This window comes from Onthophagus taurus, chromosome 2 (genome assembly GCF_036711975.1).
Source record: "Onthophagus taurus isolate NC chromosome 2, IU_Otau_3.0, whole genome shotgun sequence".
In the NCBI taxonomy this organism is placed as follows: Eukaryota; Metazoa; Arthropoda; class Insecta; order Coleoptera; family Scarabaeidae; genus Onthophagus; species Onthophagus taurus.
In genome coordinates, this window is record NC_091967.1 from 16,006,227 (window position 1) to 16,031,874 (window position 25,648).

The 25,648-nt window shown below is 32.1% G+C and overlaps 3 protein-coding genes and 1 long non-coding RNA gene across 5 annotated transcripts; 3 read left to right on the forward strand and 1 right to left on the reverse strand.

Moving 5' to 3' along the window:
* The first annotated feature begins 5,630 nt into the window (after nt 1-5,630).
* Nucleotides 5,631-7,510, forward strand: LOC111427012 (cytochrome P450 4d2-like). Its single transcript, XM_023061961.2, has 7 exons — nt 5,631-5,837; nt 5,894-6,091; nt 6,141-6,323; nt 6,374-6,693; nt 6,747-6,987; nt 7,047-7,226; nt 7,281-7,510. The coding sequence occupies exons 1-7, from the start codon at nt 5,693-5,695 to the stop codon at nt 7,442-7,444; spliced, it is 1,431 nt and encodes a 476-aa protein (XP_022917729.1). The 5' UTR covers nt 5,631-5,692; the 3' UTR covers nt 7,445-7,510.
* Nucleotides 7,511-10,509: 2,999 nt separating this feature from the next.
* On the forward strand, nt 10,510-12,274 carry LOC111426952 (glutamate receptor 1-like). The gene has a single exon (XM_023061870.2). The coding sequence runs from the start codon at nt 10,510-10,512 to the stop codon at nt 12,199-12,201; it is 1,692 nt and encodes a 563-aa protein (XP_022917638.2). The 3' UTR covers nt 12,202-12,274.
* Nucleotides 12,275-17,108: 4,834 nt separating this feature from the next.
* On the reverse strand, nt 17,109-24,395 carry LOC111426951 (uncharacterized). Of its 2 annotated transcripts, XM_023061868.2 has the most exons (4): nt 24,222-24,395; nt 23,984-24,153; nt 22,492-22,591; nt 17,109-22,430 (listed from the first exon to the last, which is right to left on the reverse strand). In XM_023061868.2, the coding sequence occupies exons 3-4, from the start codon at nt 22,510-22,512 to the stop codon at nt 17,172-17,174; spliced, it is 5,280 nt and encodes a 1,759-aa protein (XP_022917636.2). In that variant the 5' UTR covers nt 22,513-22,591; nt 23,984-24,153; nt 24,222-24,395; the 3' UTR covers nt 17,109-17,171. The 2 variants fall into 2 exon arrangements, with proteins under 2 accessions (XP_022917636.2, XP_022917637.2); XM_023061869.2 differs by lacking the exon at nt 23,984-24,153 and having other exon boundaries at nt 24,222-24,299.
* A 333-nt stretch (nt 24,396-24,728) lies between these two features.
* Nucleotides 24,729-25,131, forward strand: LOC111426953 (uncharacterized). Its single transcript, XR_011639739.1, has 2 exons — nt 24,729-24,874; nt 24,930-25,131. It is a non-coding gene; the product is annotated as an uncharacterized lncRNA (long non-coding RNA).
* The last annotated feature ends 517 nt before the right edge of the window (nt 25,132-25,648 follow it).

The following is a 25,648-nucleotide window of genomic DNA, read 5'->3' on the forward strand; positions in this document are numbered from 1 at the left end:
AACTTTAATGAATCATTCTGCCTAAAAGATCTTTTGGCAAATAAGAGAAAATATATGACTTAAAGAATGAGAAACGATTCATAGTAAGATTTTAAACCTTAAAAAACTCTAAGATACTTTATTATAATATTTATTTATTTTAGTTTCACAGATTATTAATTCAAAATCACATCAAGAATGTTTATAATCTATTTTATGCAAGCGGTTTATTGTATACATTTGTTACTCATTTTATCATCATTGCAAAAAATTTCAATTGAGTTTAAAAATATGAAGAAGAGTTAAATAGATTTTTCAAATTTTTAAACTAAAACCAAGAAAACTTAAATTTTAACAGAATGTGTGATTAACGTCAGGAATTATATCTCAAAAACTAAAAGTGATTCTTTACTACGGACTTCATTATTGAAAAGTACATGCTTTAATTAATGATTGTCTAATATTTTATAAAGATTTTCCGGGAAATCGAATTTTCATAGACGTTTAAAGTTAATCGAAGAACATTAAAAATTCACCAGAAATTTCGATATAGTTCAAAAATGTACATCTCAAAAACTAAAAGTGATTTTTCCAAACAGACTGCAATTATGAAAAGTACATACTTTAATTGATAATTGCTAGACATAACATTAACATTTTCCGGGAAATAATTTTTTTGTCAATCTTTCAAACTTAATCAGTGATAATTTAAAATTTAACAGAAATTTCGATTAAGTTTACAAATTTATATCGCAAAAACTCAAAGTGATTCTTCATAATGGACTTCATTATTGAAAAGTACATGCTTTAATTGATGATTGTCTAATATTTTATAAAGATTTTCCGGGAAATCGAATTTTCATAGACGTTTAAAGTTAATTGAAGAAATTTTAATATTCACCAGAAATTTCGATGTAATTCAAAAAAGTACATCTCAAATACCAAATATGACTTCAATAATGAAAAGTACGTATTTTAATTGATCATTGGTAGACATAACATTAACATTTTCTGGAATCAATTTTTTTATAAATCTTTTAAACTTAATCATAGAAAATTTAATATTTAACTGAAATTTCAACTAACTTCAAACATTTATATAATAATAATAATAATAATAAATGACTTTATTGTCTCCATTACAAAAAAGAAACTACAATACAAATATATACATAATGTATGGAGATCAAACGGCGGGATCCAGAATAGTCTGTTCTATCCAACCGTAAAATAAAAAAAAAAAATTCTATGAATTATAACAAATAAAAAGAAAAAAAAACAAAGGCAAAATCTTGAAATCATTAATACAGTATCACCCGCATCATATCAAATCTAAATTTAAACATAATTAAATTAAATGAAAGGGCCCAAAAGACCCAAACGTAAATTAAATGAAAGAGAAAAAAAAAAGAAATGAGGACCAAAAAAAGAAAAAAAAAATAATAATGAAAATTAAAAAAGGACTCAGTGTAATAACTGATGGCTTAACTGTTAACATCGTAACAATGACTTTATATCAATAAGAATAAGGTCACAAAAAATCACAGAGAAACAAAGAATAACAAACATCAGAAAAGACCCGTTGACTGCTGAAAAATCATATTCCTCAATTTTATTCGAAATTGGTCATATTTCAGTTGACGTAGTGCATGTGGCAAGCTTCCATACGATTTATAAACATGATATGTAAATGACCTTTGAAAAAGTGATGTTCTATGTTTTGGAGGATAGAAACTAATACCTGACCTTGTCTGACTTCCCTCGCACTGTGGTTTATATTTAATTTTATTATGCAGGTACTCCGGGACTCCAGAGGTAACGATTCTATGATAGAGAGACAAACTATGAAACTCCCGTCGAGAGCTCATGTTCAGCCACCCAGCATCCTTAAGTTTATAAGAAACTCTATCAAATTTGCGAATCCCATAAATGAATCTGAGGCAACTATTCTGAACCTTTTGTATAGTTCGTGACGTGACTGCATCTATAGCCCTATGATATACAGCAGACATATAATTAAATTGTGAAAGAACAAACATATCACAGAGGAGCACTTTTAATTTCAAAGGTAAACATGAACGATGCAGGTACAGCCGACGCAAAAAAAAATATGATCTCTGAATATATGTTTGAATTTGTTTTCTAAATCTTAAGCTAGTATCTAAAATCATACCAAGACACTTAGCTTCAGAGACCTTTTTAATTAAGGTGTTATTCATCTTAATGGCTAAGTGCGAAGTAGGGTTGCGCTGTTGCCCATTAAAACTCATCCACATAGATTTGTCAGGATTTATTTTAAGCTGGTGGTATGTTGCTAATTCAAAAATCGTATCAAGGTCACCGCTAATACCAGCCTCGGCAATACCACTGCCCGCTGTCGCGTATGAAGCGTAAAGCTGGGTATCATCCGCATATGTACTCATTTTACAGAATTTAATAAATTTATTAAATTGTGACGTATAGATAGAAAATAAAATAGGTCCCAGCACAGATCCTTGGGGAACACCATTACAAAGTGCGAGTTCACCAGAGATGGCATCATCAATTTTCACCCTCTGTGTGCGATCACTAAGATAGCTACTCAATAGTGTTACTGCGCCTTCACCAAAACCCAGATAACGAAGTAGTTTGCTCAAAATGGTGTGGTTAACAGTGTCAAATGCTTTTGAATAGTCCAAAAAAACCACAGCAGTACTCTCTCCCACGTCAACAGCGGACAATATATCATCAGTTAGATTTAACATTGATGTTGTGCAACTATACCCACATCGAAAACCCGATTGTTCTGAAGGGAGCAAACTATTGGTCTCCATATACTCCACCAATTGAGCTTTCATAACCTTTTCTAAAACTTTAGAAAGAACAGGGAGAATACTTATTGGTCGCAAGTCACTATACTCACGTGGGTTATCCTTTTTGAGCAGAGGAATAACCTCTGCGCGTTTCCATTCCAAGGGAAAGACATGGTCAACTAAACAACAATTGAGTAGGTGGGTTAAATATGGCAAAATGGTGGGGCAACACAGTTTGATCATCTCAATGGAAATTCCATCAGTACCAATAGCAGAAGATGTAACAGATGCAATCACGTCAAAAACCAGAGAGATCTCCACAGTCTTAAATGAAAACTGACTACCATAAATAGGAGAACTGTACAGATCAAGGTCAGAAGCCTGTAAATCTTTAATAATGTCATTTACACTGCCTACAAAATAATTATTAATCAGATCAGGATGTTTTAAATTTAAAGGTAGACAAGATTTTTTAATTGGTTTTAAGTTCAAAGTTTTCAAGTTATTCCACATCTGTTTGGTATTGCCCGTAGCAGCAATAGAACCAAAATAAGCTCGCTTTTCATTCCTTATAGCTGCAGTAGTGAGATTACGAAGGGTCTTATAATATTCCCAATGAGCCGGCCTGCCCATATGTCTAAACTTGGTTTTAGCTTCATTTCTCAACTTAATCATTAATCTAATATTATCAGTCATCCAGGGTGCGGGAGGCTTGGTAAATCGACATTGCTTTATTGGAGCGTGAATATCAAATAAATCAATTAAGGCTTGTGTAAAGAATGAGACCTTGTCGTTAATATCAGTTAGATAAAATATAAAATTGAATGGAACTGATTGTAAATCATGCAGAAAAGATACACTATCAATACGCCTTAATAGTCGTAGAGACTTAAACACTGGAGATTGTCTACCTACATTCACACCAACATCGCAAAATACCATATCATGATCAGACAAATTGCACGGGAGCACTCCACTGCGTAGAACCAGAGTCTTTTCGAACGTTATCAACAAGTCTATCAGAGAAGCCGTTCCAAAAGTAATTCTTGTAGGTACATCAATCAATTGTTGACCTCCAAGGGAATTTAGCAAATTCAACAGATACTCACTATCGCAATTATCCATATTGATTAAATTAACATTAAAATCACCGCAACATATAATTCGATCAGTAAAGCTCAGACAACTTACAACCGAATTCTCAAATTCATCCAGAAATCCTCTGTAATAAACAGCGCAATAACAAATATATCGCAATAACTAAAAGTGATTCTTCATAATGATCTTCACTGTTGAAAGCTCATACTTCAGTTGATGATTGATGAATATTGCATAAACATTTTTCGGGAAATCGAATTTAAAAAAAAATTTTTGCAAGAAAGCCTAAAACGACCAGTTTTTCTTAGTTTCTCCTATCTAAATTGATTTCAAATCTGTAATAAGTAACTCTTGGCTAAAGTATGTACTTTTTCCATTTAGTGTTACTACAGTTATTGTATTTACAGTTTATGTTAGAAACATTAAACAATCAAACGCCATGAAATTTATTACAATACGAAATTTCTTCATCATGGGAATTGTGAGAAGATTTTAATTCCAATAACGAACGCGGGATAGTTTTTTGGCTTCAACAGTTGATGCTAATCTAAGAAAGTAGTTTGTAGAAAGACTTGAATCATATATGCTTTTTTCTTAGCGTATGGTCGCAACTCAATCAAATACTTCCTTTTAACGCAATCTTAGTTTTAGCTAACCTTATGTTTAGTTGTTGATCATATTGGTCTAAAGATATAAAAAAATTTATAACTTACACTGATAACTCACCAACCACCACATTGTCAATCTTCAATGGGAGTTAATGTCCAGAATCCAAATTTTGAGTCATAATTAATTTTCTAAAAACATCTTTATTATAATATATTAAACGATGATTACTTACGATTAGCGTAAAATTAAATGATTTAATTATTTCACATTTATGAATTCCTTGTCTTGAATTTATGACGCAAATATTCCTACCGATTCCAATTATTTCCTTTACTTCAAAAACAGATATAAAACATTTCAAGTCCTTATTCTGGTTTCGACAGATATTCCGTCAATCAAAACGCGTATATATAAGGAATAAAAATCTTACGGTACTCAAACAGAATTTTCTCATCTCACAATGAAGTAAGTAATATACGTTTAGTTTGATTGTAATAAATTATTATCATTTTATTAAATTAATTTCAGAGAAATTACGATTAATCGAAAGTGTAAAAATTTGAAACTAATCCAGTTTACATTATTTTTGGTATTAATAACCATTTCTAATGGATTTCCTGCAAATCACGATGAAGATATGAATAATGAGGTAATGTAGAATTTGATTTGTTGTGATAGTTTAATTCTTTTACATATATTGCAGATTATATCACCAAATTCGCATCAATTTCTAAATTGGATTGTATCCGTCTTAAGAAAAAACGAGTTTTTAAGCCAACCAAGCGATATCCCTTTAATTCCATATCAATTTCCTCCGAATGGAAAAAGGAATTCTGCGGAACTAACTAGTTCAATTATGGCCATACCTCGAACTATAATCGATAATGGAAAGTAACATCATCTAAAGTTTATCTCAATTTATAATATTTTCTCTAAATAGTCGGGCCATAGAATTCTTGCTTATTAGTAGTAGAAAATTGTTTAATATTTATTGGAAAATAAAATTGTATGTGTAATTGTTTTGTATTTATTTAAATAGTTTATGATTTTTTTATTTCAACTTTCTCGTGCTCCGTAGAAGCAGTTTGTTATCTTTAACCTTGTAAATTTTTTTTCGGGTTATGACTCTTTTATCTACATTTTTCTTAAGTTAAACATTATCAATATAAAACGGGTAACAAAGAATTATAGCGATTTATTTGATCCAGTCTAAAATGTTAATTCTCTTAGTTGAAATATTATTTCTTATTTTTCTATTTTACTGCGTTTTTATCAAACCATACAAAGAACTTGATAAATTACCTGGTCCATCAACACTAGAATTGATTAAAAATTATTCTTATTACAGCTCACGTAAAGGTAAGGAAAATGATTTTAACGCAGATATTTAGACTGTAGCTAATACATTTTTTAAGGAATTGTTTCATATTTACGCACATTAAATGACAAATATGGTCGTATTGTTAAAGTATGGATTAAACCTTTCAAGCCGATGATTGTAACCTCCGATATTGATTATGTGGATAAAATATACAAGTCAAACGATCTTCATATCACACCGATTTTTTTTGAAATGATTTTTCTGAGAGAAGGAATTATGTCGAATTCTAATTGTAAATCAAATCTTATTAAAAAAAATTGTATCAAGCCGAAATTTTTTAGACGATTCATGGAAAAAGGATAAACAAACAATTCAAAAAGCTGTTACTCGGGAATACATATCTGGTAAAATAAGTGTTTATGACAAAAAATACGACGAATTTTTAGATATAATTCGTAAAAATCTTGGTAAACCATTTGATGTTGAATCTCCGTTGTACCATATAGTTTTAGATATAATGATGCGTGAGTAAATGATTAAAATTAAATATTTAATTTTATAACTTATTATTTAGATACAATGCAAGATTCAAACATCGATTTAACCGCTAAAGAAGTTCAAGATTACACTAAATTTCGTGTGGATTTCTTTAATTTACTTTTTGAAAAAATGAATTCTTTCGCAATGATGGGCCCTTTACATAAATTCACCAAAAATTACAAATTAATGATAGAATCTAAAAATAATATAGTCAACTTTTCAAGAAATCTTGTCGAAAGACTTAAATCTGTTAAAACTGAATTACGCGATAAGCACAATTTAATATATGCCATGATAAACAGTGGAATGCCAGAAGAACGTATTATAGATAACATAAACACAATGATCCACGGAGTATGTTTTATTACCTCATAGAAAACAAAAATCAATAAAAAATCATCTTTTAGGGACACGAAACTTCAATAATTCCATTAGCTTTGGGTTTCTACCAACTTTCTCAAAGACCCGAATTACAACAAAAAATCTTAGACGAAATACACACAATAATTGGAAAAGATGTAAAAACTCCAATTACTTTAAAGGATTTAAATCTAATGATATATTTACGGGCGTTTATTAAAGAGTGTGTAAGATGTTATTTTACTGGACCATTTTTAGATCGAAAAACCGAAGAAGAAATTGAAATACGTATTTTGTACAATTAATAATAATTTGGATATTTTTAATTAAAATTTGAATTTTTGTAGACGGTGTTAAAATTCCGAAGGGTACTCACGTTATGTTTGATTTAGTGAATATCGCGACGTCAGATCAAAGTTTTGATGATCCACATGTGTTTAATCCCGACAGATTTTTGAAGGAAAATATGACTTCAAGAACGGCTCGAGGTGATATTACGTTCGGTTACGGTATAAGAACTTGTCCAGGTAAAAAAATAAACGAATAATTTTTGTTTATAAAAATAACATTAAATGTTTTAGGAAAACATATTGCTTACGCGGCCATGAAAATATTAATCGTCAAGGTTATCAGAGAATTTGAAATTTGTCCGCTTCAACAAGAACATAAAATCGAATTGGTCTCGGAAATTTTTTTCAGAAGCGTACATGGTATACCAATTAGATTTCAAAAACGAAATTTATAATACGATTGTGTTCAAAAATTATAAATAATTATTAAAAAATAAACAGGCTACGTTTGTTTAGTAAAATGAATTTGACAGGGAGAAAACTCTACAACTATATTCAGCTTATGGGAAATTTCCTGCTCTGCTCTTTCCGCGAAACGGCAGACTACATTTAAATCACCTCAAAATTGCCCCAATGTAAGGCCTGTGCAGCCGTTATCAGAAGGAAATTCAACAAATGGTTTACATATTCGAAAAGAGCTAACCTTGGCCTGTCTTATTCCGAGTTTTCGTTCAATATCTGCCATCGTTTGTAAAAGAAACGCACCTGAAAACCTACAGGTGGCAACTCGCAAATACTTCGTGCCATATTAACTTTATTATTTAACGGGGAGGAAACTCTAGAACTGTATTCATCTTATAGGAAATTTTCTGCTCTTTCTAACGGTGTATGACACACTTCTATCACGCGTTTGCACAAACGGTTTCTTTGCTATAAGTTCTACCCCGCAAGACGGGGGTTCCGTCCAATCGGAACAAATGGTGCGTCCCAGACAGGACGTCGCGCCTGATTTCTTTATGTAGGTAAGATAAAGGCGCGACGTACTGTCTGGGACATACTATCTGTTCCGATTGGACGGAACCCTCCTCTCTCCGCATAGCTTATTTCTGTTTCCCTTTAATTTGTAATTCTATTAAATCGCTCTTAAAAAATTAGGGAGCCCTAATTTTAAAAAACTGATAACGGAATCCGACAACCGACATTATTTGACATACAGGATGATTCATTAACTCTATGACAAACTTTGGCAGATGAAAGGTGATGCGATTCTAAGGAGAAAATGTTATATGAATATGGGTCCGATTCATTTTGGTTAAAGAGTTACAAGCCTTTGAAAATTTTACACACTTTAATAGGCAAATGAAAATGTAACATAAAAAATAAGTTTAAAAATTACAAAAATTGTTCGAAATGTCCGCCTTCAGCTTGAATGCACGCCTCACATCGACGAAGTAAAGATTCTATCACACGACGTATGATATTTGGATCATTCCGTATGCTATTAGCTGCATCTTGAATTCTGTCCAGTAGTTGCTAACGGATAGTAATTTCTACATGGTACACAAGCTGCTTCATGTGTCCCCAGAAATAATAATCCAGCGGATTTAGATCTGGGGATCGTGGCGGCCAGATTACTGGACCTCCATTGCCAATCCATTTGTTTGGAAAATGTTCATGTAACCAAGCGATGACTCGATGTGGTGGTGCACCATCGTGCTGATACCACATATTTTGAACAATGTTAAGTGGTACGTCGTCGATAAAATCGAAAAGGTTATGTCCCAAGAAATTTCTGTACATATTTGCATTTAAGCGTTCATTTATCACCCATACAGTTAGCAAAGAATTGTTAAAAATGCCACCTCAAACGTTTACACTAAACCGTTGCTTGCTGAAATCTTCCTGGTCTAATTGCATGTGGATTTTGAAATGGCCACACATGTTCGTTATGATAATTATTTATGCCGTCCCTAGTGAAACACGCTTCATCAGACCACAGAACTTGGGAAATTAAGTTATTATTTTGAGCATGTTGCTGAATAATCCAGTGGCAAAATGCTAAGCGTTGCTCAGTATCTCCAGAAACGGATGTAACATTTCTCGATTCAATACACGCCATACAAAACTTTGGGATATTTGTAACATGCTCGCTATACGCCGAGTACTAATTGAAGGATCGTCAAGTACTAAATCAATAACACGTTCTTCATTTTGTACATTCACATCATGGGGACGAACGGAATGTAGTGGAGCGGGGTTACCTGTTTCTCTCAGTCTGCGAAATGATGCAGTAAACACTGTATGGGCAGGTTGATGTCTATTTGGAAACCTATGAAGGTATTCTCTTGCTGCTTGCCGAGCGTTTCCTTCAGTCGTAAATACATGCATTTTCGTTTTCGATCAAAACTCTGACAATTATAAACTTTGAAACACACAGAATAGAGTAAATTGAAATGTATGACATAAAGAACTCAGTTTTGTTATCACAGCCAAGTCTGTGTTTGTGTTTCATAATTATTGTTGCGATTGTTGCAAATCTTTACTTCGTCGATGTGAAGCGTGCATTCAAGCTGAAGGCGGACATTTCGAACAATTTTTGTAATTTTTAAACTTATTTTTTATGTTACATTTTCATTTGCCTATTAAACTGTGTAAAATTTTCAAAGGCTTGTAACTCTTTAACCAAAATGAATCGGACCCATATTCATATAACATTTTTTCCTTAGAATCGCATCACCTTTCATCTGCCAAAGTTTGTCATAGAGCTAATGAATCACCCTGTATTTTGGTAGAAACCGCGTTGAAATCCGCCAGGTCGTTTTCAAAATAACTGCATCCTACTAAACCGCGATTTTCCGCGAAACTATATGGAATATCGAAAAAATAAAACATGCCCCACATTAAAAACACATCGGTTTACCACCAGTTCAAATTAGAAATTTTTTCGTCAATTAGTTTTGGAGAAAAAAAATCGCAAAGTAGACAAACTTGCTGACAGTCTCAAAAATCGGGTACTTTTTTCACTTAACACGCGATAAAAGAAAAACCGCGGACCCGAAAATTTCCAAAGTAACGTGTGATATGCAGAAATGTTCACTGATTACAATAAACTTTACCGCAATTCTTTTCATCGAGTGGTTACGAAGATATCGGTCTCTAAAGTGAGGGGCCTTGACTTTTTGCACGGATAGTACTCTCCTACAAATCATCGTCAGTCCCTTTAATTTATCACACAAAAAGAATTTAATATATAAGATTATAAAAACGACGAAAATCATTTATAAAGTCACAAACAATAAATTATTTTTAGACAGTTCCTGTCATTTCAAAAGCTAAAACTACATATCTCATCGAATTAAAATTAATCATAAATCAATACAAAATTAGTATGCAACTAGAATTGAAATTGAAATATCCACAAAACCGCTTCAAACAAATTTATCTTACAAATTCCTCGCATTTATTTAAAATGTACAGCTTATGGATGTACATAACATTAATTTGTTTAATACAATCTATAATGAAAACCCTTTTCGAAGCGAAACCTAACACAGTTTTTCAACCAATTAATTATAAAGATATTTCAAACTTTATTAATGATTACTTCAATACAACAAATACATTAACGATTTTCTGGAATGATGACGTTTGTGATAAAAAGATGTTTGATAATTTAAACAATTTTGGGTTTAAAATCCAAACAAACAACGTTAATAATTCAAATGCTGAAGAAGGTTTTTTAATTTGTTACAGTTCTAAAAATGAATTAAATGAAATTATAAACAATATAAAAGAGAATATTAAAAGCGTTATTCGTATGACTTTAATTATTACCACATCAATTATTGATTATAAAACCATAATTTCGATATTTAAAGAAATGTCGTTTAAAAACGTTGTTATTTTAAACGTATTCACATTAAAAGTAAGTGCCTATAATTCATTTTTAAATAACATTGAAGATTTTAATATATCCCAAATAAATGATATTGAAAAAGCATTAAAAATTAGAAATTTTCAATCTAAAGTTATAACAGTGGCTGCAATAGAAAGTGTCCCGGTTGCTATGAGAGATAATAATGGTAAATTGAATGGGACAGATCCACAATTTATTAAATTGGCGGCGGAAAAATTGAATTTCACTCCTGTTATAAGATACACGTGGGATTTTGGAAATAAAGAACCTAATGGAACAATAACTGGAGCGTTTGGAATGTTGTATAATAAAGAAATTGATGCAATTTTCGGCCAAATATTTACTAAAGATTATCATATAAACGAGATTACATTTACTAACACAATAGACGGAGATAAACTTTGCGTTATCGTTCCGAAAATGGAACAAAAACCGAAATGGTTAGCGATTTTTGCAACATTTCAAATTGAAGTTTGGATTTTAATAGTAACTTTTGTGACAACTATAGGAATTTGTTTGTATTTTTTAAGAAAATTCAACTCATTCACAAAAAACTTCTCAAATCTAAACCATTTTCATTTTAATGAGTTTGATACTAGATTCATAACGCTTACATCTGACACATTTAGATTGGTTTATAATGTTGCACCAAATTATCTTTCACGAAGACCAATTGAAAAAATATTTTTAATAAACTTCCTTTTCTTCGCACTAATAAACACAGCAGCTTTTCAAAGCTCTTTATCTACAGTACTCACCGCACCCCAATATTATAAAAATCTTCAAAGTTTAGAAGATTTAGCCGAGTCACAGATGCGCATATCATCATATTCGGAAGGTTTAAGGGATACATTTGCAACATCGGAACAACCACATATTCAAGTTTTAAATTCGAGATTCAGTATTTTACCTTATACTCAAAACAGATACGACGCTTATCTCTCAAGGCTCACAAAAACTAAATACATTCAATCTTTGGAAGTTAAAACATATGGAAAATTGATATCCCACACAATTCCGGATTGTCCAAATAGTTATTTATTATCATATTTAACCAGAAGGGATTCATTAATTCTTGATGAAATCAATAGAATTATTGAGGGTTGCGTTGAGAGTGGATTATATAATAAATGGTATAATGATGTGGTTGGTGGTGCTTGGAACGAACGTTTATTAGAGAATGTAGAAACAAGAGCTTTTACAATTAATGATATTCAGACTGCTTTTTATTGCTTATTATTGGGTTATTTACTGAGTATTATAACATTTGGTTTAGAGTATTTGAATTACATTTGATTGGGTTGGCTTTAGTTTTGGTTTTCATTTTATTTTTTGCTCTAAATTTAACTTGAATTCCATTTAACACTTCTAAAAAATATATCACTGGCAGTTTGGGTTTATGTAACGCTAAATATAATTCAAATTCTGTCAACATCTTAATAATAAACAATTTTATAAAAATTTGTTTTCCTAAATTATAGAAAGTGTAAAATATTTGTTATCTTACTATTCTTATATCATTTTTCTAAATATCATCTATAAATAGTAATAGTATTAACACATACTTATAGTCAAAATTTGTAATCATAAACAAACATGTCAAAATCACCACGTATATGTAGTGTCTAAGTATTACCATGTATAAGTTATCTTTTCGCTCTCTATCGGTGAAGAGTCAAAATTATGTATTATATTTACTTATAATAAAAAAAAGGTATCAAAAAATAATATTTTTACGACTAGATATGATACTATATTTTTAAAACTAATTTACAATAATTAGGTCGATATCGAGATGTCGAGTTGAGCGCACGTGTTCTTTTCATTCCGCAAAATAGTAGTTTTCACGGGGAATTAGTCGTCCGATTTTAACGTAAATTTGACTGTTAATCAGTGATTGGTGTTGGTACCTAATAGTCAAGTTTTTGTCGAAGTTGCTCTTTAACTCTGAGTTCCGGGATAACACGTGTTGTCTGTGTTTTTTCTTACAACTGGTTTGTGGCGTTTAAACCAGAGGTTGACAAACAATCTTAAATGGCCGGGAAAAATGTTGAATTTTCCTCTTTGGCGGAAGAGTTCCGGAAATCGATGTTAGAATTTAATTCTAGACTAACAGCAGTAGGTGAAACGTTTTCCTACAAAGACGGAGCTATTCCGGAAGCTGTTGTAACTATTGATTCCATTAAAAGGGATTTCAGTGCTTTTCAAACGGAGATATATGCCAATTTGGAGAGAATTTCACAAGTTTTGGTGGATCATGATAAGCGAGTCGATAATTTGGAAAACTACAGTCGAAGAAATTGTTTGTTGCTTCATGGGATCACGGAGAAAAACGACGAATCTGATCACGATTTAGAAGTTAGTGTGCTGCAGACTTTCTCGAAATTGAGGATTCCTGATTGGATTCCAACGATGTCCATCATCGATAGATGTCATAGGCTGGGTCGTTTTAACAAGGGATCGACAAGGAGCCGACCTATCATCATTAAGTTTGTTTCTTACCGGGATAGAGCGTTGGTATGGAGACACAAAAAGAATTTTAAAGGTAGCAACATTCTCATTACCGAGTCCCTATCAAAGCGACGCCTGGATGTTTTCAAGGAGGCAGGTATTACTTTCGGAAAGGCTAATGTATGGACTTCAGACGGCCGGATAATTATAAAGTGTCCAGATGGGAAAAATCGTGTTATACTTCACGGAGACGAGCTGGAGTCACTTAAGGGTGCTCAGTTAGCCATCAAGGACGTTGCGCCATCGAGTAAGAGGGTGACCAGACAGCAGAGAAGTCAAAATAAATGAGGCTAAGTATATTACGTTTACATTCGCGGATTGAAATCGAATCGTTGAGATTTAAGATAAGCGGCGCTTGCTTGGGTATTTCTTGATTTATATAAGAAAAAGTTAATTTAAATAACGTTAATTTAATAACGCTAAATTTTCATTTAATTGTTTTTTCTTTCTTTTTGCTTTTTTCTCTTTCTCTTGCGATTTACTTAATTTGTTTTTTACTTTTTGTTTGTCTCACACTTACTTAGGTTATAAATTATAATACTGATTGATTTGATATGATGCTGTAATTGCAATTATATTTGTTAAAATGATAAACAAGCTTGTCAAGGTTGTGCATTTGAATGTGAGATCGTTGCTTCCGAAAGTTGCAGTTGTGAAAGATCTAATTTTGATCAATAATATAGATATCTTGGCTCTGTCGGAAACTTGGTTACATAATGAGATTCCAGATTCTGCAATTAATATAAATGGTTTTCATTGTGTCCGTGGGGATCGTGAAACTAGGGGTGGGGGAGTCTGTTTTTATATTAGGAGTGACCTTCAATATGTAGTTATGGATACGTCGTTTAGTATCGAGCAACTATGGATAAAAGTTTGTTGCGGTGGTGTACATCTTTTTGTTGGTTGCGTGTATAAACCGCCTAACTTTAATTACGTAAATTTTCTCAATGAATTTGAAAATTCTATTACAAATTATTTAAGTATGTCGGATAAAATTGTTTGTTGTGGCGATTTTAATATTAACTTATTAAATTTCGAAAAAAGTGATACCACTGAATTTTTGTCTCTGATGGATTCATTGGGTGGAACTCAGCTCATTGATGCACCTACAAGGACGGCGAGGAACTGCATATCTTTAATAGACCTAATTATTACTTTTGACGAGTCTTTAATTCTGAGTAGTGGAGTTATTGGCTGTGACGTTTCCGATCATGACATGGTGTACTGTGTGATGAATGTGAATGTTCCTGAGAGTGTTCCACTTTATAGAAACATGCGCTTGTTGAGTCGTATTAGTCAGGAACGATTTTTGCTTGATCTGCAGTCCATACCATTTAATTTTATGTTTTATATGGATGATATTGATCGGAAACTTGAGTTTTTAAATGATAACATAATTGCCTTGTTTGACGCTCATGCTCCACTGAGGAATTACAGATTTACTAAACCACGCAGTCCTTGGTTGACAGATAATATAAAGCTCTTGATGAATTTGAGGGATCGCGCAAAGATGAAATTCAGGAGGACTCGCAGTCGAGGTGATTGGGATTATTACAAATCTCTGCGTAACTACACCACTGCAGCTGTGAGGAACGAAAAACGTGCTTATTTTGCTTATTTGACAGAACAAGGAAGTTCTAAACAGATATGGAATGAAGTTAGAGGACTTGGAATTATGACGGATAGCAGGGCGTCGTCCTTACCGTCGCATATGCCGAATGTTGACCGCATTAACAGTTATTTTGTAGATAGTGTAAACGAGCTTGTGGATAGTTTGCCATCTGTTAATTTGGATTTTTATAAGCATAATGCATGTCAAAATCAATTTGTATTTAAAAATGTAAATGAGGCAGAGGTGCGGTCTATTCTGGCTTCTATCACATCCGCTTCAGTTGGGTGTGATGGTATTTCTATAGGAATGATACGTCTCTGCTGTCCGTTGATTTTGCCGTATCTGACTCATTTTCTCAATTGCTGTCTTTCGGAGAGTAAATTTCCTGTGCTTTGGAAGCAAGGGATAGTTATTCCTTTGGCAAAGGTTGATGATCCCAAGCAACTGAAAGATCTGAGACCAATAAGTATTCTTCCAACGTTATCTAAGGTTCTTGAAAAAATTATGAAGCAGCAGTTGGTGAGTTACGTGGAGAGTAATTGCTTGCTGCCTCAGGAGCAATCTGGCTTTCGAAGTGGCTATAGTTGTACAACTGCAATGTTGCGCCTAACTGATGATATTCTTACGAACACGGACAATGGATTGTACACTGCTGTAGTCTTCCTGGATTTTTCTAAAGCGTTTGATACCGTTAATCATGCAGTTTTGGGTGAGATTCTGTATGATTTGGGGTTGAGTTCAGAGGCGGTATCTTTGTTGGATGACTACCTCTGCGATAGGTCTCAAAGGGTAAGGATCGGTGATGATTTGTCTCACACAATTAGAGTTTTGAATGGTGTACCACAGGGTTCGGTGTTGGGGCCTCTCTTGTTCTCTTTGTACACTTCGCGGTTTAGTAGTCGGGTACAATATTGTAAAGTCAATATGTATGCTGATGATATACAGTGTTATTTGTCCTTTCATGAAAATGATAAGAATCTAGCACAGATACGTATTAATGAGGACCTGTCTACTATATTTAATATTGCGACGTTTCTTAAACTAAAGATTAATCCTGATAAGTCTGCGTGTGTATGTTTCGGGAGAGGGAGAGGGGTCACAGGGCTGAACTTGGATCTTGATATTCATATAAATGGTACAAGAATCAATGTTGTTAAGGAAGCAAAATGCCTGGGTTTAACAATAGATAACACCTTCAGATTTAAAGCTCAAATTAATATTTACATGAGAAGGTCGTATTCATGTTTAAGAAAACTTTATCCTCACCGATCCGTTCTTTCGATAAAATTAAAAAAACAGTTATGTGATTCTCTTGTGCTGTCTCACTTCAACTTTATGGCGCCTGTGTATCATCCCGCTATAGATGTGCTTACATCGAATCGCATACAAAAGGTTCAAAATAGTTGCCTTAGGTTCATTTTTGGAATCCGGAAGTATGACAGAGTCTCACACAAACTGAAAGATGTTGGGTGGCACAGAATGGATATCCGCCGGGAGTTGCACAGTTTGGTTTTGTTTCATAAAATCGTCACAACACATATACCGACATACTTGTATGAGAGGATTACTTTTAAAAGGGCTAACAATGCTCTACAAACGAGATTAAAATATGGCATATATCCACCAAAATACAGAACCTCTTTGTTTCACAGGTCTTTTACGTATCACATATATAAGTCATATGGAACGCTACCGCCTATGATCAAAAAACTAAATATCATTAATTTCAAAAAAACACTATATAAGGATAAATTTTTGGAGCAATGTGCAGCCTTGTCATAGTTATTCATTTGAATGATTTTTTTTTAACGTTCAGAGCAGGAGAGGGAGGAATATTCAAGAAATTGTATTGTCGTTGTCGTGGGACGCGTGTAGTATAATATTAAGTTTATGTATGTGGTAAGGTTGGTTGAACAGATTTTATCTGGAACCCGCCTATTGCACAATGCCATTTTTTTTCTTTTCTTTTTTGTAGTGTTAGGTACTAAGTTTTTTGGTCTCTTGTTGTTTAAACATTCTAGTTTAGAATATATCTACACTATAGATACAATTTTTGTTATTATTATATATATTTTTTCTTTTGTTGTATACAATGGTATGTGCAATAAAGACATTTATTATTATTATTATTATTATTAATAAATTATTCATTCTTAAATTTCTCAAACACAGCTTTAATTTTATGTGCTTTAATTGATGGCGACAAAGAAGCATCTAAATTACCAACTTTTAATCCACACTTGAGTAAACGTTTAACCACTTTATGTGATTTCGGTGATTTGGAAGTAACTGCATGATACAAACAAGTTTGCCCTAATTTATTCTCTTTAAAAACGTCGATACCACAATTTAATAAAATTTTTACTGTTTTCATGACATTCTCTGAGCCGGAATAACATGCATAATGTAAGTAAGTATTTTCTTGGAAGTCAGTCATGTTTATATTTTTTCTAATTTCACCTTGATCTAATAGTAATTGGACCATCACGTGTGAATTAGGCGAAAATGATTGACAAGCATGATGAAAAACGTTTCTACCAAGTTTATCAATAATATTCAAATCAACGTTACGTTTTAATATTATCGAGAGAATTTTATGGGCATTTTCAGATGGAGATGAAGCTATTTCATGAAGATAACTTTCGCCTTTATCATTTGTTTTGGAAAAATCTAGATATTCACAAAGTAATTCAACGGTGCCATAGACGTGTTCGTTATTTACTTGAAGTGCATAATGAAGGCAATGATTTCCGTTTCCATCACGAACATTTGGGTCCAAACCATTTTCCAATAACAGTTTGAACATGTTTCTTGCATATTCCGATAAATAAAGTTCTTTATAATGCAAGCAGTTTTTACCCTCCGCGTCCAATATGTTTGGATTCAAGTTATATCGTAATAATAACTCTGCCATTTTACGTGCGTTTTCGGAGTAATACAAAGCTTGGTAATGCAAACAAATTTTTCCTTCGAGGTTTTTTTGGTTTGGATTTAAACCGTGCTTTAATAACAATTCAACCATTTTACGCGAATTATCCGAGTAATGAATCTTTTCGGAATGCAAACAATTATTATAGTTATTATCAGTTTTTGTAGCATCTAAGCCAAACTTTAACAATAAATTAATCATCTCACGAGCGTTATCGGAGTAAAACAATTCTTCGTATTGTAAACAATTTTTGCCATCTTTATCGCTTATGTTTGGATCCAATCCGTGTTGAAGTAATAATTCGACAATATTTCTTGATTTATCCATGTAGAATATTTGTTTGTTATGCAAACAAGTTTTACCTTCATTGTTGAGATGATTCGGGTTCAAATTATGTTCTAATAATAATTTTATCGTTTTACGAGCACTTTCAGAATCATATAATTTGTGGTAATGAAGACAAATTTGGCCATTTTTATCGGGGAGGTTTGGATTTAAACCGTGATTCAAAAGCAATTGTATTATTTTTCTTGCATTTTCAGAGTAATACAACTTTTCGATGTGCAAACAACTCCTCATTTCGTTATCTATGTTGTTTGGGTTTAAATGGAAATTTAATAATAATTCTGTTATCTTATAAGCGTATTTTGATTCGTAAAATTCTTCGAAATGAAGACATGATTTGCCGTCGTTGTCGGGAAAATTCGGATTTAAATTTTGTTTTAAAAGAATATCTACGATTTTGCAAGCGTTTTCTGATTGAGAAAGTGTTGCGTAATGAAAAGAAATTTTTCCTAAATTATCTTTTTCGTATGGTTCAATATTATAATTTAGTAATAACTCGGTTGTTTTGTGCGAGTTTATTGAAGAAGATAACGCTGCAAAATGTAAAGGGTTTCGACCAGATTTATCTTTCTTTTTTGGGTCCATCCCGTAATCTAATAGTAATTTAACAGTTAGATAAGAATTTGGTGAATTTGATAATGCGGCTAAATGCAAACAATTTCTTCCGAATTTATCTTCTGTGTTTGGATTAATTTTGCGACGTAACAAAAACTCGGCGTTTTTGTTAGAAATTTGCGAATGTGATAAAACGATGTAATGGAAATAATTCAAACCATCATTATCTAACGTTGTAATATCATCATCATTATGTATTAATAACTTTATTATTTTATCTGCGTTTTCTGATGAGGATAACGTTGAATAATAACGCGCATCTTTACCACAATTATCAGTTTCATTCGGATCCATATATTTCAATAACTTTTCAACAATTTTGTATGAGTCATCTGAAGGGGATGATGCGGCAAAATGGAGACATGTTCGGCCAAAATCGTCTTTTTCAACTAAACTTGGGTTCAAACCACACTTAATTAAAACCTCAAACATTTCGAATGCAAAAACTGATTTTGAAGAAACGGCACATTTGGCGCATTCGTTACTATGAAGAAATTCTTTGATGGCTTTTTCATCCACTTTGTGTTTTAATAACAATTTTAAAATATCAGGAGATTGACTGTCTGTAATTGCTCGTATTAAAGCATTTTTACCATCCTCCACCTCGAAACGATCTGCTCCGTTATCTAACAAATATTGTATAAAATTTAAGTCTGTACTAAACGAAATTGCATAATGCAATACGTTCATACCGGTGGGAAATCTTTTTTTATTAAAAAGATTGTGATCGTAACCAACAAATAAATTGTTAACATCAGCTCCGTCTTCGATTTCATTTTTAATTTTTTCCGGTAAATCGAAATCTGTTTTTCCAGCTTGCATATAATTGATCCAGGTTAATTTAAAATTGTCGTTTTCTGTAAGAATTTGATTTTTCGTTTCGTGTACATATTTATGAATCTCTTTGAATATCCTCTTGGTGTTGGAATTTTTCGAGTACCAAGCCGCGATATGAATCGGATATCGGCCCAAATCGTCTGGTTTCAATAAACAATCGTCTTTGCTTTTAATGAGGCGTATAACAGCATCATAATCTCCGTTTATAATTGCAGCGATGGCTTTATTTTTCCCACTATTTGCCATCATGTTTAAAAAGTGAACTGTATCGCTTAAAAAATGAGACTCAAGCAACATAATGTACAATTCAGAAAATCGTTCGTTGAGACTGTTTTTATAAAACCAATCTGCTCGTAAATAATCAGCGTATGCGTTATGAACAAACCTTGCGATCCCTTTATTATCAATACTTGAGATTAATCCAAGAGATATTTTAGAGCGAAAATTGTTTAAGATAGATTCGATTTCTCCTGGTTTTAAGACGTAAAGTTCTATAAGTTTGCTCGGTTTTAAACTGGCAACTAAACTAAGTTTGTGGTGGATATCTAATTGTTCTCGACGAATTGATTCTCCTACAGTTATCTCCTCATTAATTGATTTAAGCCCGACTTTTTCAGAAATGTATTTACTTAATTGTATTTTAATAAATTCTCGGTATAAATCTGTAACGTCCCAATCTGATATTTCTTTAATGTTCTCATAAACAATAGGTAAAATACTTAAATGCAAAGCATTCGTTAATATCTGATGCTTATTTATTAAATCAATGGATATGTTGTTATGTCGACAATAATCATTTATTTCTTCTTGGGTAAACTCAACCAATTCGATATAATTTACATCGTTTAATAAATACTTTGCATAACATCTTGTGGTCATAAGTACCTTTACATCTTTTACAAGTAACATTTTATCTAAAATTTCTATGATGTGTGATTCGTAGGCTGCTAATATTTCTTCGAAAGAGTCCATAAAGAAGCATAATCGTCCGTTGGATTGATGATCATGATAAATTGCTTTGAATAAGGAATCTTCTTTTGATTGAATCTTATCGTAAAAATAATCGTAAACGGTCTTCCATTCCTTTTTCCATTTGTTAAGATCTTTCAAGTCTGCCAAATTAATTAAAACTGCTACATCTTTAGGATTATATCTCAACGAAAGAGAATGAAGCACAGTTGATTTTCCCATTCCAGTATCGTTACTTATAATCGAAAATCTATGGTGATTAATAACGTCTTCAACCACGTCTTGTTCGGTATACAAATTCGATTCATTTTGAAAACGTCGTTGAATGTAATCATTTTTTCTTTCGCCTAAACAATTACCTATTACAGGATAATAATTTTTTTGGCTCCATTGTAATAAATGGGAAAACATTACGTTGTTTCTTGTATTTTCGTTATTTCCAATAACGTCGCCTAAACTAACTAGAGGTCTTCCTTGTAAAGACACAAGGAGTTTACTAATTATTTGGTATGACTCGTTATCAACGTTGGAAATGTTTTGAAACACGGTTAAATCTTTGAATGATTTTAAATTTTCCTTAGAACATAGTAAAATGAAATGTTTCTCAAGGTGTATATAGCGTGTTAAAATATCTTTAAATCGATTTGATTTTGTTGTATCTACAATTAATGGCCAATTTTCGTTCCACCACATCCAAACCAATAAATCGGTTATAGAATTGATTTTTTGGTTAATATTTAATTGTAAAAGTTCACGAAATGTAGTCTTGACCTCACTCGTAAGTTGAAAGTTGTTTTGTTTGCAATCTCTCCAATTAAATGAATTATCATACACTTTTATTTTTGTCTCATAATAAAAAGCTATTAGTGGAAGTTTATCATTTTCTTCCCCAATCGAAATCAAATTGTGTTTTTGAATCAACGAATTCCAGAGTTGATAATAATGATCGCTCATTTCAATTACATCCGATATTTTTGTTATTAAAAAAGGTTGGATTAATTGTTGAAAACAAATACAATCGAATGTGTATTTATCAAGGGGGTTGCAACTTGTCACATTGTTCATATAATTAGATATTTGCTCGATAATATTTGGTACAACATCAATAGTAAAATTATTTCCGAGTGTTTCAAGTATTTTCTCTTCAATACTATAAATATCCGGTTGATTGTTAATAACAAACATCTTCTTAAATTCATCCCCTTTAAAATGGCACTTTAAAATTTTACCGAACATAGTCAATGGAACATTATCTGAGACTTTGGTATCTTCAACACTACCATCTTGGGCGTCTACCTCCAAAATGTTAGTGAATATATAAAAATAATGTTCGTCTACATCTTCCAAAAATTTGTCAAGTTTCGTTTTTTCGGTACTTCCCGAAATTTGCGATGATAATTTTTTAATATCATCGGAACACGCTTTCATATCAATAACAGCATATTCTTTTAATTTACATTTTGCTTTTGCAAGTAACAACTTTTTCTTCGAGTGTTTTAACTGAAAAAAATGCGCCTGCTTTTTAGGGGAATTCCGATAGGAACATTTAATAATTATATCTTCAAATATCTTTAAACCTTCCGTATTGCGAGTAATGTGAAAATCTTGTATATTACTTAAACCATCGAAAATTGAAGCTAAATACAATATTACTTGACGTTCATATGGTATTCCTAGGTTTTCGGTTCCTTGTTTTATTGGAAGACCCTGAAATTATAAAATTTACATTTTAATTAATTTGTTATGTTTTATTTATTTTAATACTTACCACTTTATCACATGGTAACATTTTGGTTTAATTATTTATCAAGGATAACTAGTTGTCCTTTTAAAATGAAGCTTAGGAATAGGTTGAACATTAGAAGACACTGCAACATTTAGATCGAATTAGATTAATGCATCTGCGCTGATGTCAGCTATAATTATTTTGTTGTTTAACGTATAAAGATTTCAACGCGGTTTTAACCAAAATTTCAGTTTTATATAGACTGGACGTCGCGTCTATACTTTTTTGTGTAGATAAAATAATAACATATGTATACGGTCGGCGACAAAAAACCACTTCCTGTCTAATTTAAAAATGGTTTGAAATCTCGGTATGAGTCAAAACACGTTGATTTATATTTTTTATTAGCTCGAGTATTTTTGCATAATGTCACACCATCAATTTGGTCACTTTGTGGAATTTTGAGAAAAAACCGTAAAGATTTGCCTTTATTGGTTAAAAACAAGAAACTGAAGAGAGAAGAGCAAATCCTCAAAAAAACGTGTTACTATCCTAAAATGGAAGGATAAAAGGAATGTCTTCATGATATCTACATACCACGCAGATGAACAAACTATGTGCAAAGGGCGAAATGAACGTCAGAAGCCCAACATAATATTAGAATATAATGATCGAAAGAAAGGTATCGACTCATCTGAAATATAATTAACACGTTAGCTGCCAAAGTGAATTTAATAGTCTTGCCAATAACGCCGTGTCCACCCATATGGGTGGACGTGGCAGCGAACGTGTTAAGCTACTATTCGCCAGTTTGCAAGAGGTGTATGTTCTTAGGCACAAATAGATATTGCGAAAAACCTATTGGGCATAAAGATGCCCAATCACCTATGCCGAAGAGTAGCTCAACTGCAGATATCTCACAAGGAGCAACTGTTCCGCTGACTATCCCAAAGAAACTATTCCTTACACAACTGGATAGAAAAGACGCAAAACTAACTAGACGTAGATGTGCAGGTTGCTACAATGCAGCTGTAGCTAGTATAGCAAAAAAAGTATCGCAAATATGTAATATTTGCACCAAGCTCTATTGTTTAGAATGTTTCCCAAAGAGTTCATAAAAATATTTAGTAATATTTGTTCTCTTTTTTTCAATAAATATTTTATTTTTCAGTCCATAAATGGGCTGTGGACTGTAAACCCGTTAAACGGTAAATTGCGTCGTTAAAACGTGCGATATTGGAGTGACGTAAAAATAAATCAGCATGAGACGAATACCCAATATCTCCAAGAAATAAACGTGGGATAAAATATAATAGGTAGGGTAATTATTAAAAGTCACGCCAATTTTTGTTAAACTATTTAAACTAATAAATATAAAAATTGACGTGTTTTGGCTTATAACGATACCTCGAGCCGTTTTCAAATTAGTTGGTGTTTCATTTGACACGCACCGTATAGCGGTTGTCATGGTAACTAATAATTAATAAAGCTGTATAAATTCGGTTTATTTTTAATTAAGATATAATTTACTCACATTTTCATTTAAAATATATCGATGAAAGAAATATGATAACAAATATTGCACGTATAATGAACCGTCTAAGAATGTTGTGTTTATTTTTAGCAACAGTCGGTCGCCCCAAGGTTAATATTGTTGAATCAATTTTTGGATATTTCCAAAAATCATCAACAAAATCGCCTATTCTATATAACAAATTAAGTTCAAAATATAAAATTTTGTTCAAAATAATTTTGAGTTATGATATACTGACCTTAAATTAATATTAACACAGTTTAACGATTAATTTACATTTTTTAAATGACAAAAATTACACAGACTCCGCGGTTTTAATATGTAAGCAAGTTTAAAAATAAATCGTTTATCTGTTCTTTTGCTCGGCTATTGCTGAAAATGTAAACTGATAAACCCTACCTTGGGTTTTCCCAAATCCTATATGCAACTTTACATGCTTAAAAAATATTTGCGTAACGTATATGGTTTCTTTATTTAATAAAATTAATATTAAATTAAAACAAATTAAATTTTTACAAAAATAACCTAAACAATTTCCAAGATATATCACATTTATAAAGAAATTCTAAGAACGACGTTTTAAAAAGAATTTATCGTGGGATAACATCGATAGTTCAGAAATCCACATACATAATACATAAATTCGCGTTGTGCACGCTGTAAATATTTCCGAATCAATGTTGTATTGCGTTTCAACGAAGTCAGACGATATGAAATCCACTGTTCTAACAGTCTTTGTTTTTGCACAAATTTTTGTGTGCGTACTGGGTTTTGTTTGTCTTCAAGAACATTGTAAGGAAGTGTCGTGTGATGAGAAATTAAAATGTCAGTTAGGATCTGAGTTGAGAAGAAATGCATGCAGTTGTTGTAAATCTTGCGTTGAAGTATTAGGTAAAATTGATCACTTTTAACTTAATCTTAAATGATAACATTAAATTTCTTTTAGGAGAGAATCAGGAGTGTGCCTTATCTAATATAATACTTCCTTCAATCAATCCTTGCGCGGAAGGATTATTTTGCTTAGAAGGAACTTGCCAAAATGTTGGAAACCTTGAAGAAATACAACGTGTAAAAGATATATTAAATGCAAACGCGTAAATGTTCCATTATTTCATTGTGTGTTAATAAAATGAGTAATGCGTAATTAATTCAACATCTTTGTTTTGAGACGTTTCTATAAATAAACTACGTGATAATTTAGAAAATCCTTGAATAGTAGTGATTAATAAACATGTGTATACAGTAAGAACATAAAGTAAAAAGTTAAAGTGGCAATTCTTAAATAAGAATAACTTATTTCACACTCTTATAAATAATAAAATCCCTTGGCAGACAAAGCCACTTAATAAAAATATTACAAATTAGGGCTAAATAAAAACACTTTGTCACCATCAGTACAACTTGTTGATATTTTAATGTTAACATTTTAATGTTTCGATTCTTCTCATACACAATGAGATTTGTATTATCAAAGTTTGTGTAATATTGCAATAGGCAGTATCCAATTTATGCGCATCTCCAAGAAGCAACGAATTCCTTCCAAACACATAGAATTGCAACGACACGTCAGAGACCTAGCTATCAAGCTTTCGTACTTGGAGGTCAGACCTACAACAGTCCTAAAAACCGTGGCCAACACTTCCTCCGCACACAATCAAATTTTGG

Bases quoted from the DNA above. Each gene is read 5' to 3' on its own strand.
- LOC111427012 (XM_023061961.2), top strand. From the start codon at position 5,693: ATGTTAATTCTCTTAGTTGAAATATTATTTCTTATTTTTCTATTTTAC. The intron at 5,838-5,893 runs GTAAGGAAAATG...ACATTTTTTAAG, and splicing joins TTATTACAGCTCACGTAAAG to GAATTGTTTCATATTTACGC. The intron at 6,324-6,373 runs GTGAGTAAATGA...CTTATTATTTAG, and splicing joins AGTTTTAGATATAATGATGC to ATACAATGCAAGATTCAAAC.
- LOC111426951 (XM_023061868.2), bottom strand. From the start codon at position 22,512: ATGTTACCATGTGATAAAGTG. The intron at 22,431-22,491 runs GTAAGTATTAAA...TTATAATTTCAG, and splicing joins TGTTACCATGTGATAAAGTG to GGTCTTCCAATAAAACAAGG.
- LOC111426952 (XM_023061870.2), top strand. From the start codon at position 10,510: ATGAAAACCCTTTTCGAAGCGAAACCTAACACAGTTTTTCAACCAATT.